Source organism: Rhyacophila brunnea, unplaced genomic scaffold (genome assembly GCF_057557595.1).
Source record: "Rhyacophila brunnea isolate RB1 unplaced genomic scaffold, BYU_Rbru_1.0 scaffold_15, whole genome shotgun sequence".
Classification (NCBI taxonomy): domain Eukaryota; kingdom Metazoa; phylum Arthropoda; class Insecta; order Trichoptera; family Rhyacophilidae; genus Rhyacophila; species Rhyacophila brunnea.
The window spans coordinates 29,885,042-29,899,395 of NW_028232806.1; the positions used below are offsets into that span (position 1 = coordinate 29,885,042).

At 35.8% G+C, this 14,354-nt stretch overlaps 2 protein-coding genes across 3 annotated transcripts in view; one reads left to right on the forward strand and one right to left on the reverse strand.

Moving 5' to 3' along the window:
* The window catches only part of LOC147075222 (vanin-like protein 1), a 47,304-nt gene that overhangs the window by 12,024 nt on the left and 20,926 nt on the right, over positions 1-14,354 (reverse strand). The window lies entirely within an intron of this gene.
* LOC147075223 (uncharacterized) lies at positions 6,349-9,715 on the forward strand. The gene is made up of 2 exons (XM_085942977.1): positions 6,349-6,626; positions 8,950-9,715. The coding sequence occupies exons 1-2, from the start codon at positions 6,455-6,457 to the stop codon at positions 9,564-9,566; spliced, it is 789 nt and encodes a 262-aa protein (XP_085799103.1). The 5' UTR covers positions 6,349-6,454; the 3' UTR covers positions 9,567-9,715.

The following is a 14,354-nucleotide window of genomic DNA, read 5'->3' on the forward strand; positions in this document are numbered from 1 at the left end:
AAAATAAAATTGAGTGTCTTTTGTGTATACAATAATTACTTAGATTGAATTGAATTGAATAGACCAGTCGATTTTGTCAGGAAACTGAGTTCATTGGACTTAAACCATCTGTTAATACAAGTAATTCTTTATACTTGTGTATTATTTCAATACTTTCATTGTTTTACTTATTTTTCCTCATAAAACTTCATAGTATGTTGTGAATGTCTTGTAGTTCTAATTTTTAAAGTTTACGCATAAAAAAATAAATGAATTGAATTACTTAGATTGAATTGAATTGAATAGACCAGTCGATTTCGTCAGGAAACTGAGTTCATTGGACTTAAACCATCTGTTAATACAACGTCCACTCTAAGGAGTAGTGCATGGATATTATAACAATTTAATTTCAATTCTTATTAAGGGAAATACTCCACATATGAGAGGCATTTAGTCAAAAAATACGAAGTTTGCATTTTTTTTAAAATATTTATTTGCATTACTTAGTGTTCTTTATATTTAGTAATTCTATCAAATCAAGCATCAAGATTGTCACCATACTGAAATTAGATTTGATATAATAAAAGTGTTTCAAATTATGTAGGTATACACATTTTAAATTTTTATAAAAATCAATGTTTTTTGAACTGAATATAAAAAAACATTAAAACTATAAACTAATCAAAAAATCTTTCTACGCATTAGAGAAAACTGAATAAAATAAAGTTTAATTATAATCATGATCGTCCTAGTAAGTAGGTATGTAATAATAAGATTGGATCAAATAAAGAGGTTTTTTTATTGTGAGTTTATCTTTGAATTTAAATAAGAAATGTTGTATATACGTATTTATTAATGAAAACACTTTAAAATGTTAATTAGGTATATAAAAAATATGATAAATTGCAAGTTTCGTATTGTTCCACTATTGTCTCTGGTGGGCGGAGTATTCCCCTTAATAAGAATTGAATTTTATAATAAACTAATGCAAAAATTACTAAATAATATGTTTGAAAATGTTAGTTTTGGTAGGTACTTATATATTTATATAATTTCGCGTAAAACGCATTTTTAATTCTTATAAAAATCGATGTCTCTGAAATTAAAAAAAATACAATAAAAATACGAATTCTTAAAAAAAACTTTTGAAAGAACTTATTAACAAAATATTTTTATTGAAAATAATAATCGTAAAAGATAAGTATGTATGTAATAACATCCATTATCCAAACTTAACCTGAATGAACTCTGCATTGTACCTACAACAATTTATTTTATTGTATGTTTATCTTATATTTTTTTATATTGTTTTTTGTATTTATACGGATATTTAAAGATACTTAATCTATTTAATTGCATATTTCTTAATTCCACATTAGATGACCGATAAAATATGGGGGGAATTGTGGGGTCAATGGGTGGAAAGGGTTCAGTGACGTCCCTAGATAAAATTCCGTCCCTAGGCAGCTCCAAAATGCCGCCCCATTTTTTATACAGTATTAATACATATATCATATTTTCATGACTCCAATATCTAAGGAATGTGTTGTATGGATACATTACTAATAACATATTAAGCATATGCCACGAAAGCATACAAAATTATATTTATAAATATTTCCCCCCCAAAAGTGAGGATTTTTTGAGGTTGGTAGTACCTACAGTGGATTCCTACGTGTCATTTTGCGATACATTTATTTGCTCTGTCGCTGTCGTGTCGCTTTTCATACGGCTCGTCTTGTAAGCGCGTTCGACGGCGCGTTGAGCTATATAACCAAAAAAGACTTTGTCTATGAACATTTTCACACACGGTTATACGTTTGAGTTGCGCGCGCCGTTCAACGCGCAGCCGACTTCTCCCACGTAAGACGCCCAGTAAGCCGGCTCGCGCATTAAAACTCGCCTCGTGTGCTCAGCCGGCTCGCACATCAGAACTCGCCTTATGTCGAATTCGTCGATGTGACGTCATCGCCATCCACATAACAAATGTTGTCAAATGGAGCTTCGCAGATTGGTCGAATGCGACTGAAAAACATCTAGGTATGTTGCAAAGTGACAGATCGAGTAGCGACTCTACAAACATGTTGGACGCCGATAAAGCCGCGTTGCCACGATCCAAGTACACTTGGACCGAGCGCCATCCAAGCGCACTAGTAGAGACAGCTTCATACTAATTATTCCTATCCAAGCTACTCGGACCGAGTCCTACTCATCCAAGCTTGCTTGGATAGGAGTAATTAGCATGAAGATGTCTCATACTAGTGCGCTCGGTCCAAGTCAAGTTGGATCGTGTCAACGCGGCTTAACGCCGACCGCGCGCCTACGCAAAGTGCTCGACTCGGCCATTTTTGCCATTCATCTAATCTAGACGTCACTGCTCGCCAGTGGCCGTTCTGCTGCGATAAAAGATGCACTGTGCATTGATATTATGGCATATGCCTAATTGACGGATGAATCCAATATTTTCGCCCTCTACTTAAATAATCGCTGTTTCAACGTTTGATGACATATTTTCGTAATGGCGTCTCGCCAGAGTACTTAATATTTTGACGTTTCGAGAAGCGAGTGTCGCTAGTAGATGTGCGCGTTTGTCACACGCAACAATTTATCGCGCGTCTCCGAACTCGGTCGCGGCGAACGAGGCGAGTTTTGATCAATCTGCGGAGCTCCATTTGGCAACATGTTTTGTTGTTTTCTTAAATAACGAGACGTCATATCGACATATTCGACACGTTTTTAGGCGAGACGAATTCTGATGTGCGAACCGGCTAACAAAACTTGGCAACATGAATTATTGTAATGATATTTTCAACCTGAGGTCGCAAAGGTTTAGGCATTATTAAATCGATTTATTATTTCTATGTATACTAAATGATTCTCCTCGATTGGCCGTCATTCGAGTAACTGCCGCACCCAAGCGACGCTCAATCTGCCTACCCCCACGGTACGCCACTGAAAGGGTTGGTTCCTATCAGGATGAACACTGATCAAATAATATTGCAGAACCAATTATTTGTGACAGACGCACGGTAGACATTATTAGAATGGTTAATATTATAATAATTAGACGTAACGCGCGTAAAAATATTGTATTTTTAATTCCTTTGTGACAACGCGTGTGTGCCCAAATATCGATCTCGATCAGAACGCGTCAAGGTAAAACGCTGCGGTTTCCAAGTACCAACCGCGCAATCAAACAGAACCGGGTCTATGAGTATTATCCGGCGTCTTCCGTGGGGAAAGTCGATGGAAATGCGACGCGCGCGGCACGAAAATATCAAACAATCACAGACAACGTCGCGTCAGCCGCTTGCGAGTGGCCCACAAGCAAATAACACCGGCCGGCGAGCGATGTGAAACAGCGCGGGTTTTTTTTTTGCGCGAATTTTGTCGCGCGGTATTTACTATTTCATCATTAATTTTGTCAGAATATGTAGAAATTTTAATCAGTTCCATACAAGAACGTCCTGTACCGTGTTTCTACAGAAATAGGTCATTGAAAATTAGTGGATGTCAATTGTATAGCGGATTTATAGCGTCCACGATGTAGGTACCAACTGTCCGACAAGAAGACCTAGGCAATAACCGGAAGTCGCTGGAGTCGAAGTGCGGTTGAAAGTAGGAGGGGCTATTAATTCACAGTTTTAACACGTTGACAAGAAGATCTTGTTTAACAGTAGTCAAATGTTGTAGGCAACATTTCAGCATACTTTTTGAATATAATAGGAACTCCTTAACCAGGCAATTACTAATTAATTACCACATTTAAATATCATCTAATGGTCAACTAATGGTTACGCGTCTAGCGCGTCTTTAACACTGAAAGACTTAACTCTTCATATACTTAAGTACCTCAATTATAAAATTTTGTACAAGTCGGTTATGGAGAAGCCAACCTAATAAATAATCAAGTAGGTATATCGGCTATTTTCAAAATGTTTTTGCCGCTGGCTTCCCCATAACCGATTTGTATCTCAAATTCTTCATGAACGTGTCTTTCTAATTCAAATATATGTACTATTAGTTCCACTTTTTTGAGATACCTAGATATATCTGTAAAATATGAGTTTTCAAATAAAAAAAATCCTTGTTTCCGTCCATGATGAATGTGCGATCTATGAACAGCGTTGCCGCTTCGTAATTCGCATCGTTTTGATTTTAAATATCTTCAAACCGCGTCACAATCGCGTTCCCATCGACTCGCCTACGTCGACTCTAACCAGTGTCTGCCAAACTTTTTTACTTGATAACACACTGGGAGTTTATTCGTATATTATCATATAATTATTTTAACATAGATAAGTACCTTATTAATATGAAAAATAAAATAATATTGTTTTTCAACATAATATTATCATGGCTAGGAAGTTTAACGGGTCCCCTAACTATACATGCGATTAACGGCAGTTAATCAAATTAGCAAATGTGTGGTGTGTATTTACTATGATTTAGCTCCCCCCTTGTGACGGCCATGAATATTATATATTGTATATGTAATATGAATAGGTAGGTAATATAGATAATAATTTTATTAGTGAGAAGAATGCAATTGATTTTGAGAAACAATTATTTAAAACGCGGTTTTAAATCGGATAAACAATATTCTCATCTACTATCTATAATCATTCCCGTTTTTTTAATTCCATTCCACGGACGCTGACAAACCTAATTTCCAAAGATACAACGATCCCAACGGTAACAGAGATTTAATAGTCGCAATAGCTAATCGAGGATACTCCTAATCGAAACTCAAAATGCCGACAATAATAATTGTAGCCAAGGAAACGAAACGCAGTGCATAGCATCGTCTTTCAAATCTATCTAAATACCTGCAATTCCTGGGAACCCACCAAGCTGGGGGTTTTGTTTGTAGGTTCAAATTTAAAACTGCTCAACTTCTCAAAAAGATCGTTAAGAAATGTCACTTCTAGCCACCACCATAATAATTATATTAGTGTGTAAAGCGCGAACCAAATTGAGGTGCATGTCGCGGACATGTGACATGACGTCACAGTAAGCTGCCGCTACGGGGAAAAGTGTATAATGTCGTTTTTCTTGGCGTTTAAAATGTTATCAGACTGATGCTCCCATCCCGTAGCAAATTTTGAATCTTTAAATGAACATTATTAGTTGGCAAAATCTGCCGAAATCACTAAAACAAAATGAGGTCACCTCACGTTGAACTGCACTGCATCGACACCTGCATGACGTTTTGATCGTTTTTATCATATTCCACATGCCTGCACATTTTCGAATCATGTCAAAATCATTTTTTTGTTTTTAGCGGTTGACACTATGTATTTTCTATTAAAATGTTGTCTATTATCTATGGTCTGCAGGTTTTGTTCTGTTCAAAATATTATCTATGGATGTCATGTTAAAAGTAATTTTCGTAAGCACACAAAGAGATAGGCACAGTGTTGCCAACCGTACTATAATTATAGTATTTGTACTATAATTTTGGTCCGCGTACTATATACGATATAAAACAGGTATAGTACACCCAAAATACTATAATTTTGAATATCGGAAAAAAATACTAAAATTTCGATATTTCCGTTCGATAAATTGGTCCGAAATACTATAATCTCGCAATATAAGAAGATTTGGAGAACTTGGAAAAAAAAATATCGAAAAACGTAAAAAAATCCCTTGACTGGTTTGAAATAAAATTTCTTGAATTCTTCAGTAAGAATTTTTGGTCAGAAGAGGTACGTAAATAAAAAGGGGTCTCGGTGTTTCTCAAATTCTCCGTTAGTTTTTTCAAGAGAAACAAAAAACCTATACATTTTTCACAGATGACAACGCGTACTATACTTTTCCCCCAAATACTATAATTTTGGAGGCTCTCTACTATAATTCCACTTTGAAAAGATGGCAACACTGGATAGGCACCGTCGAATCTCTTTGTACGCACACGTAGAAACTGTTAAAATGAATTGAAATTAGCATGAATAATTAATAATAATTCAAATTGAACACCATCCATTCTGCCGTGAGAGAAGCTGAAGATCGAGAAGGATGAAAAGTCTTGGTCGCTCAAAGGATGACGAAATTCAAATGTGGTCACGATCCTCAGCCATGAGTGTACGACCAAGAAGAATACTAAATTTGTCGCCGCGACAGCATGACAGTAGGCGACATGCACCTTAATTTGATTCGCGCTTTATACACAATACGGATAGATTCACGGACTTCTTTCGTGGCACACCCGGAACCTCTCGTGACACACAGTTTGATGGGTACTGCTCTAGACTGACGTTTAACCGCGGGGGGAGGCGCCCGGCAAGCGGGCGGCGGTCGGAACGCTTCTGGCTTGAAGCTTCGCTACCGCTCGCGTCAAAACGGCGAACAGGCAAACTACGCAAGGCGGTTGACACGTCGCTGTTGTTCATTACGCGCGTATAAATAAACATTTTGTGTATTGAATTAAATGCGATTACATAGTTAGTGGTTGTGTTCTCCGTTTTAAAAAATGTTCGACACTGAAAAGTTTATTGTCGAGATAGAGAATCGGCCTCCTCTGTTTGATATCCAATCGAAGGAATACGGCAAAAGAGACATAAAAGCAAAATGCTGGGAGGAGATTGGGGATGTCATGTACACTGACTGGGATTCCACTTCCAGACAAAAGAAGGATGTAAAGAGTAAGTTACATATATACTATTAGGTATTAATGATATGTTTTATTACAATCTTCTGAAACTTGTGAAGAGCGACTTGACCCGCGGTAAACAAACGATCAGTTTTGCTCTATCCAATGAGTCTCTGTTTCCGTCGAGCTGTCAGTTAAACTGACGTGAAAACGCAGAACTGAAGCGGCCGACTGAAACGTCTGAAACAACGGAGACAAGACAGGATGGATTTATCTATGGATGGATTTTCCATCAGTGTCAGTGTTGCCATATTTTGAAAGTGGAATTATAGTACAAAGCCTCCAAAATTATAGTATTTGGGGATAAAATATAGTACGCGTTGTCATCTGTTGAAAATGAAAATTTTCCCAATTTTTTACAGTCGGCTCGTTTTATTTCGCCGCGGGCCGCAAATTTACAAATTTACAAATTTCCGAAGACCACTCATGGCAAGTGCAAAATTATAGTACGATTTTCAAAATTATAGTATTTTGGGCGTACTATACCTATTTTACGCGGACCAAAATTATAGTACAAATACTATAATTATAGTACGGTTGGCAACACTGATCAGTGTTCGTATCCGTTTTTAAGTTGCCAGTTAAATTGACGTGTAAATTACTATGTTGCCGTATTTTTCATACTAAGTACTTTTTTAATTTCGATTGAAATATTATAATTTCTTTAAATATAGCTAAGTATGTACTGCATTATACCAACCAATACGTTTAGAAAGTATTTATAAAAATACTATTATTTATATATTATATAGGACATTAACCAGTGCTGCCAACTGTCATTCACAAAAATATTCCAGCGCATCTATTCTATACACAAGACTGCTTTTGGCCACTGCGGCAGCTAACTATGGTAGGAAAATATCAAAATATTAACATCAAAATTGTCTATCTCACTCTAAAATTTATCACAGCCAAGAGAGGTGCTGTTTAAACATAGCACTTATTGTAACAATTACAACTAATTTATTGTAATTGTTACAATAAGTGCTAATACTTGGGTACTTTTCTACCCTAGATAGCGGCCGAAAGCAGTCTTGTGTATAGAATAGATGCGCAGGTAGGGTATTAAACTAGAATTTCAAAAAAATATTTCATAATTTATTGTAAACATTGTTTTTACAGTAGGTAACAAAGATCGAAAACGAATTTAATGTTTTACAATTAATGTCATATAATTAAAAATGAATCCAATTATGAAATTCAGTCGTCATTTTGTATGCAGGAAACATTTAGTTTATTAATTATAATAATACCCATATAAATATATTATTTTATCTTGATTTACCTGGAACATTACCTGTAAATAACGTAACATAGCATAGTACAGCACACATACACTCTCCTTCTCTGTCTGCATATTGAACGCATCGACAAGAATGTTAACAGGTGGCACTGCCACCTGGTATTTATTTTCAGTTAGATATAAAAGAACAGCATGTTGATTTTCAAGAAAATCTGGTAGAACATTTTAGCTTTATTATGAAAAGTTCTATGCTGTTTGCTAATTTTGCAAGCTAGATGCTTATTCAAAATTGCTCGATCTGGTAAGAAGAAAAATGCTGTTAGCAACACTGAATTTCCAAATAATTTTTTTCGGCAAAAAGTATACCTAGTACGCGGTATCATCTGTTTAACATGTCTAGGTATTTTGTTTCTCATAAAAAACGGAGTATTTGAGAAATACAGAAGCGCTTTATTATTTACGTACCTCTTCCGACCAAAAATGTTTATCAATGGTGCCATGATTCGCTACCGTAAAGCAGCACCGTCAGAATTCAAGCGTCGAATAGGCGGCATTTGGTTTTGGCATTTCCATATACTTACTAGTTTGTAATTTCAATTAACGTCCAACTTTGTGTAGATATCCAATAATCAGTGACGTCCCTAGACAGAAGGCCGCCCCTAGGCAGCGCCAAAATACCGCCTCATTCTTTATAGGTACTTACAGTATTTTTTATCATCCTTCCATGACTCAAATATCTAAGAAGTGTGTTGTATGGATACATTACTAACAAAGTATAGACTGTAATTATTCAAAATCTGCTCGTGTCATTTCTGGTCACCAAGAACGCCGAAGGGCAACGGAAGTAAGCTAGACATCGCGAACCCAACAAAAAAATGCAGTCCTGTTAAACCTTTTATGTTAATAAAGCTGATTTTTTAATGGACAGATATTTTCGTTATTACTAAGTTTAGGTAGGTACCTACCGAGTTATTTCTTTTCGATATGCCACCCTTCGAGTAACTGCCGCCCCCAAGCGACGCTCAATCTGCCAATAATATGTTCTTATTCGTTCTTATTGTTTTTTTTACAGTCAAGAGCATGATTAAAAAGTGGAAAGCCATCCGAGACTGCTTTGTTAAGGACTATAGGATAGTGACATCAACGGAAACTGGGAAGAAGACTTCAAGGAAGAGTCGATATCTCTATTATGATCAACTTCAATTTCTAATTCCTCAAATTAAAAGTAGTTCCAGAACATATTCGAATACTGATTCCCCAACCGGAAAAGCGGCAGAAGAGACAATTACACTGGTTAAGAATGGAAATTCTGACTCCGATAGTCCTGTTGCAACACTGGCTGAACGAAATGTTAAAAGAAAATTTGACAAATCTGATAATCCGAAGATTGCCGGCAAGCGACCGCTGATGAAGTCCATGGCTCCCTCAGCCGAGGATCCAATAAGAATAATATCAGAAAATGTGTATCATCAAAAAGAGGATCGACAGTCAGACCCGTATGGACATGCGGGTTTCCTTTTATCTTTCGTACCTATCTTAAACACGATACCACTCGGTGCTGCAATGGAAGCTAGATCAGATATTACAAAAGTTATGAATGATATATACAGATTTGCAACTGGATACAAAATTATTGAGAATGCGCCCGCACAATCGAGCGACACAGATTCTAATGATGACTCGCACTGATGAGGATGCCGTGTGGTGCGGTCGGGGCTCAAGGCCCTCAACCGGGAATTTCTCAACGGACACCACACACCGCGTACCGCCATTTAAAAATTGAAACTTCAACTGAACGGAAAACGAAGGCCTTGTCCAGATGGCGTGATTTGACTCGCGCGTAAAAACTCGCGCGCATTCCAGATACAGGTGATTTCATTGAGCCGTCCACATGCACTCTTGGCGAGACACGCGTTATCTGTACAAGCTCTAAAAGGACCTCATAAATGCCGCCGTTAGTTGAACTGGCGTTTACGTGGTAGAATGCCATTATAATGGCTTTTAGTGAATTTAAATATAAGTGAATATAAGTTATTTATGTCGACAGCTATTTCGGGCTATAAACTCGGGAATGGGATGACTGGCCTCCAGACAATTGGACGCCGCAATGTCGTAGACACGAATACAGAACTTAGGCGAGGTATTTTAATCAGTTCTTAGTAGTTTGAATTCATTTTACCCTTAACATAATGTATTGTCTATCGCGGATTGAGAATTACCATGCCTAAGGCTTTAAATATAAAATAAAAAACTCTTTTTTCGTTGGAACATATGCACGATTAAATCATTGTTTACGTCTGCATATTTACATTCTCACCAACTATTAAATCAAAATATTATCATTTAAATATAAATAATAATATTGAATATTTTTTTTAAAGTACCTATAAGTACCTAACGTCTATTTATTTTCGAATTCCGTGGCGTCCAGTTGTCCGGTGCCAAATCGTCCTAGACCCTATAAACTCATCCTGAGATCGAAAGTTATCCTAGATCAGGGTTGGCGAACCTTTTTACGTACGCGTGTCAAAATTTCCCAAATATTATTTGTCTGATGTGCCAAGTGGTTATGGGAAAAAAATACTTTTTAAAAATTCTATTAAAAAAATGATAATGTTCTAGATACCACTCACAGAACATAGCACACATACTTATAGCTTTATCAGTTTTTCAATTACGCCATACATTTCGTTCCACCAATTTTATTTGTAATGTATTAATTAGTTTGGTTATTTACGCACAAATTGACACCAGAATTGTTCCAATCAGATGAGGTTTTCTCTCGTTACAGTGATCTCAAGCATTGTAAATACAATCTGATCTGTCGTTTCTTATTATTATGTTTTTTTTATCTTCAAACGCGTGCCATAGGTTCGCCACCACTGTCCTAGACCGTTTCGAAGATAGGTTTATAGCGCAAATCATCTGTCTGCGTAGATAACTCTAATATCGTCAAATTAACAAATAATCTTTGTTTCGAAATCATTGAAATGTGTTAACTGTCAATTATTGGTAGAAAGACATTGTATTGATGGCAATAAAACATATTATATTATAGTACGTATTCCTCATAATTTGATAATGATCGCACCGGTTTCGTCCGCTTCAATGAGGCTTTCTTAACTGATTCAGAATACAAATGCTCACAGCTAATTATTTTATACTAATGTATTAGTCACAGAACAAATAATAAATATAATTCTCATAGGCTATAATCATGGCCCCACATCCTGAACCGGCCCCCCAGGCTAGGATGTTTGGCGGCCCCTACCTATCGCTAAAGGTAAAGGCAGTGTGACGCACTACAGTAGCGTTATCCATGGTGTACGCGGTAAAATTAAGGTGTATTTTTAGCGATTTTTTGTATTTTTAATATGTACATTCATTTGAATTATGGAGTTGTCGAGTATCGGCACACAGTTAAAAATTGCATCGTACAATGAAATATTTTCATTAATAATAATTATTTAACTAAAATAGCTCCGCAGGCGACTTTTTTTACTATTAGAGCAAATTTGTGGTCTGTGTTTATCTCACTTATCGGTCGACTCATCACGCCGGGCCCCTAGGCTAGAGCCCTGTCAGCCCCCCCTTGTGGGGGCTATGGCTATAATATAGCTTATGAGAATTCTATATTATACCAATACAATAAATTTTGACGTAGGGTTTTGAATACGTGAGTGTCATACAAAAATGAACCACGCATTATAGATGTGCAATAGTGTGTGTAATACACCAATATTAAACGAGCGTCAATGCATAAACCGAGAGCAATTGTCTGTATTCGAAGCATGACGTAGTCTTGACACGTGTTTAAATTTATCCGGTATTCTTCCTTACTTGAGATCGGTTGCTTGATTCTCCTTACCCGTTAGGTATTTCTGAGTTCCCTGGTATTAGTAATATCGTATATTCTCTTATATGTTAAGAATATCCCACTGAAGCTGACTAAATCGACCCCAGTCGTTATTAAATTATTTGGAATACGTACTAAATATTGTGTTTATTTTATCATTTTCAATTTTTATGTACTTAATGAGTTATTTGAAATGTTATAAGAAGACAATGTATTTTTAATAAAAATAATTATAAGATAAAAAGAACTTTTTATTCACTTACCACGTTTTTAAATTTTCTGTTGATTCATATAAACTTGACAATTCTATGTATTAATAAATACTTTTTTATGTACTTGATAGAAATACTGAATAAATATAGAATACTGAAATGTCATTTTGATTTCCATAGTAACGTACATATTATATATTAATAATTTAGTTGCTAGGACCCCCTTAATAATAATAGTGTTTTACTTTTAACGTTTTTTTTCCGACATAACTTTCCATACAAACAGAATTTACTGAAAATGAATTCTGCTTTCTCTTCGCAATTCTGCTTAAATATGGCTAAAAGTATTAAAAGAATGCATTGTCGTCGTGTTCTGATATATTCTAAAACTTTCAAATGTCTAGCTAGTCGGGAAGTTAGTTAAAAATCTTCAATCGTCCAATACAAATCTTGGACAAACAAGAATACGAGCTAATAAAAACGTGGTCAAATATATTGTTATCATTGTTTTTCGCAACGTACACCAAAATCACCATATTAAGTCTTTCAATAGTAGTATAGCTAAACAACTTAAGCACGGACCTGCGCAGAAGCACACTACTTTCGTGCGCATATAGTAGGTGTGTAAATGCTGCGCCTGTGTGTGAAAAGTCTGTTTTACACGATACAATGGTATATTTACAGTTTTACAATGAATACCCCATTTCGATCGGGGTATTACAAAAAACCTTAAGAGCGTACTTCAGTGAAATGGAAAATAATTTTCAACAGTAGGTGCGACTAAATTTCTCATTAGTCGCCAATCAGAGACGGACGGTCGAGGTGTCCGCACGTCGATTTGTTTGTCATGGCGTCGGATGAAAATATTCTTAAATCGTATAAAGATGACTAAAAAACTTTACGTATGTACTTAAAAAAGAAAACATGTCATTGAATATACTATTATTATTAGTAATATAACAATAAACATAACATTAAATGGACGCATGTTGGATTTTTATGACAAATTATATTTCGTTCGGCACGCGTCATTTGCACAATCCGCGCATCACCTAGCCACGATCTTTTTAGACCATGCCTCAACTGAAGTGTAGCCTTAACAAAGACAAGCACGAGAAATTATGGTTTTTAATTTGACAGAATATTTTAAAGTGATGAAAACTGAAAAAAACAGTACAATTATAATGATAGGTAGATATATATTTTTATGGAAAATGATTTTCACAGCACCTATGTATTTTTACAACAACTGTACCTACTACAAATACTAATTAAAAGACATTATTTGTAAATTATAAGAAATGTGATTGGGTCATCGATACATTTAATATGTATAGATACTGTTCACTTTATTTTTTGTGGACGGGCTACTTTCTGCAAAACTATGTCCAATTTGTGATCTCCTAATTATGTAATTAATAAATACATGCAGTAATATAATCACTTAATGTGGCTATATTGATTTATTTCCTTCCAAACTCTATAATTACACAGTATTAATTTAACCTAACTATCATAATAATAACAATTGAATGGTGAAATCATTTTAATTTATTTCCTATTGTTAATCATCGAATAGTAATTGGACTTCTAAGTGAATTACTGAGAATAGAATAATTGTTATAACATAAAAACCTAACTTCGCCGGATTTGTTTTCTCAAAAAATGACAACACATAAATCTTCTACACGCGACTACAGCGACTTCCTGTTATCGCCGCGATCTTGCTGTGGATATTAGTTCAATAATTATTTATATTAAAAGTAACTTTGACGATTTGCTACGTGTAATGCGGGTTGTTACCTTCTTAGTCGCTGCCGTACTGGCGGAAAATAGCCGAATCCAACCGAGTAATAGTTTGTAAAATTTAGATGCGGTTGGTAGCGGGTGCACTGCGGCGTTTTACCTGCTCGTGTAGAATGGCCCTAGGAAATACTGAACTAGAAGTAACATTATTCTGTTTTCTTTTTGTGAGTGTATTGTAAATAACAATATGTGATCACTAAACTAAAGATTTTGTTGCATTGGTCCGTGGTTAATTGGTTTTATGGCCAAACGAGAGGATGTCGCCTCAAATCATCTATTAGCCATCACAAGTCGGTGATGTAAATACCTATACACTTATTACACTCTCAAAAATTAGTGTAGAAGTCAAATTATTAAGTTTTGATTATATTATGCTGCACGTCGCGTACTATCACGTGACGTCACAGTAAGCTGCCGCTACGGGAAAATAGTGTGTTGTCGTTTTTCTTAGTGCTTAAAATGTTATCAGACTGATGCTCCCATCCCTTAGCACATTTTGAACATTTAAACGAACGTTGTCATTTAGCAAAATCTGCCGAAATCACCAGAACAACAATGAGGTGACCTCACGTTGTACCGTACTGCATCGACACCTGCATGACT

Excerpts from the sequence above, each read along its gene's own strand:
- LOC147075223 (XM_085942977.1), top strand. The coding sequence starts at position 6,455 with ATGTTCGACACTGAAAAGTTTATTGTCGAGATAGAGAATCGGCCTCCT. Across the intron at positions 6,627-8,949 it reads ACAAAAGAAGGATGTAAAGA|TCAAGAGCATGATTAAAAAG; the intron begins GTAAGTTACATA and ends TTTTTTTTACAG.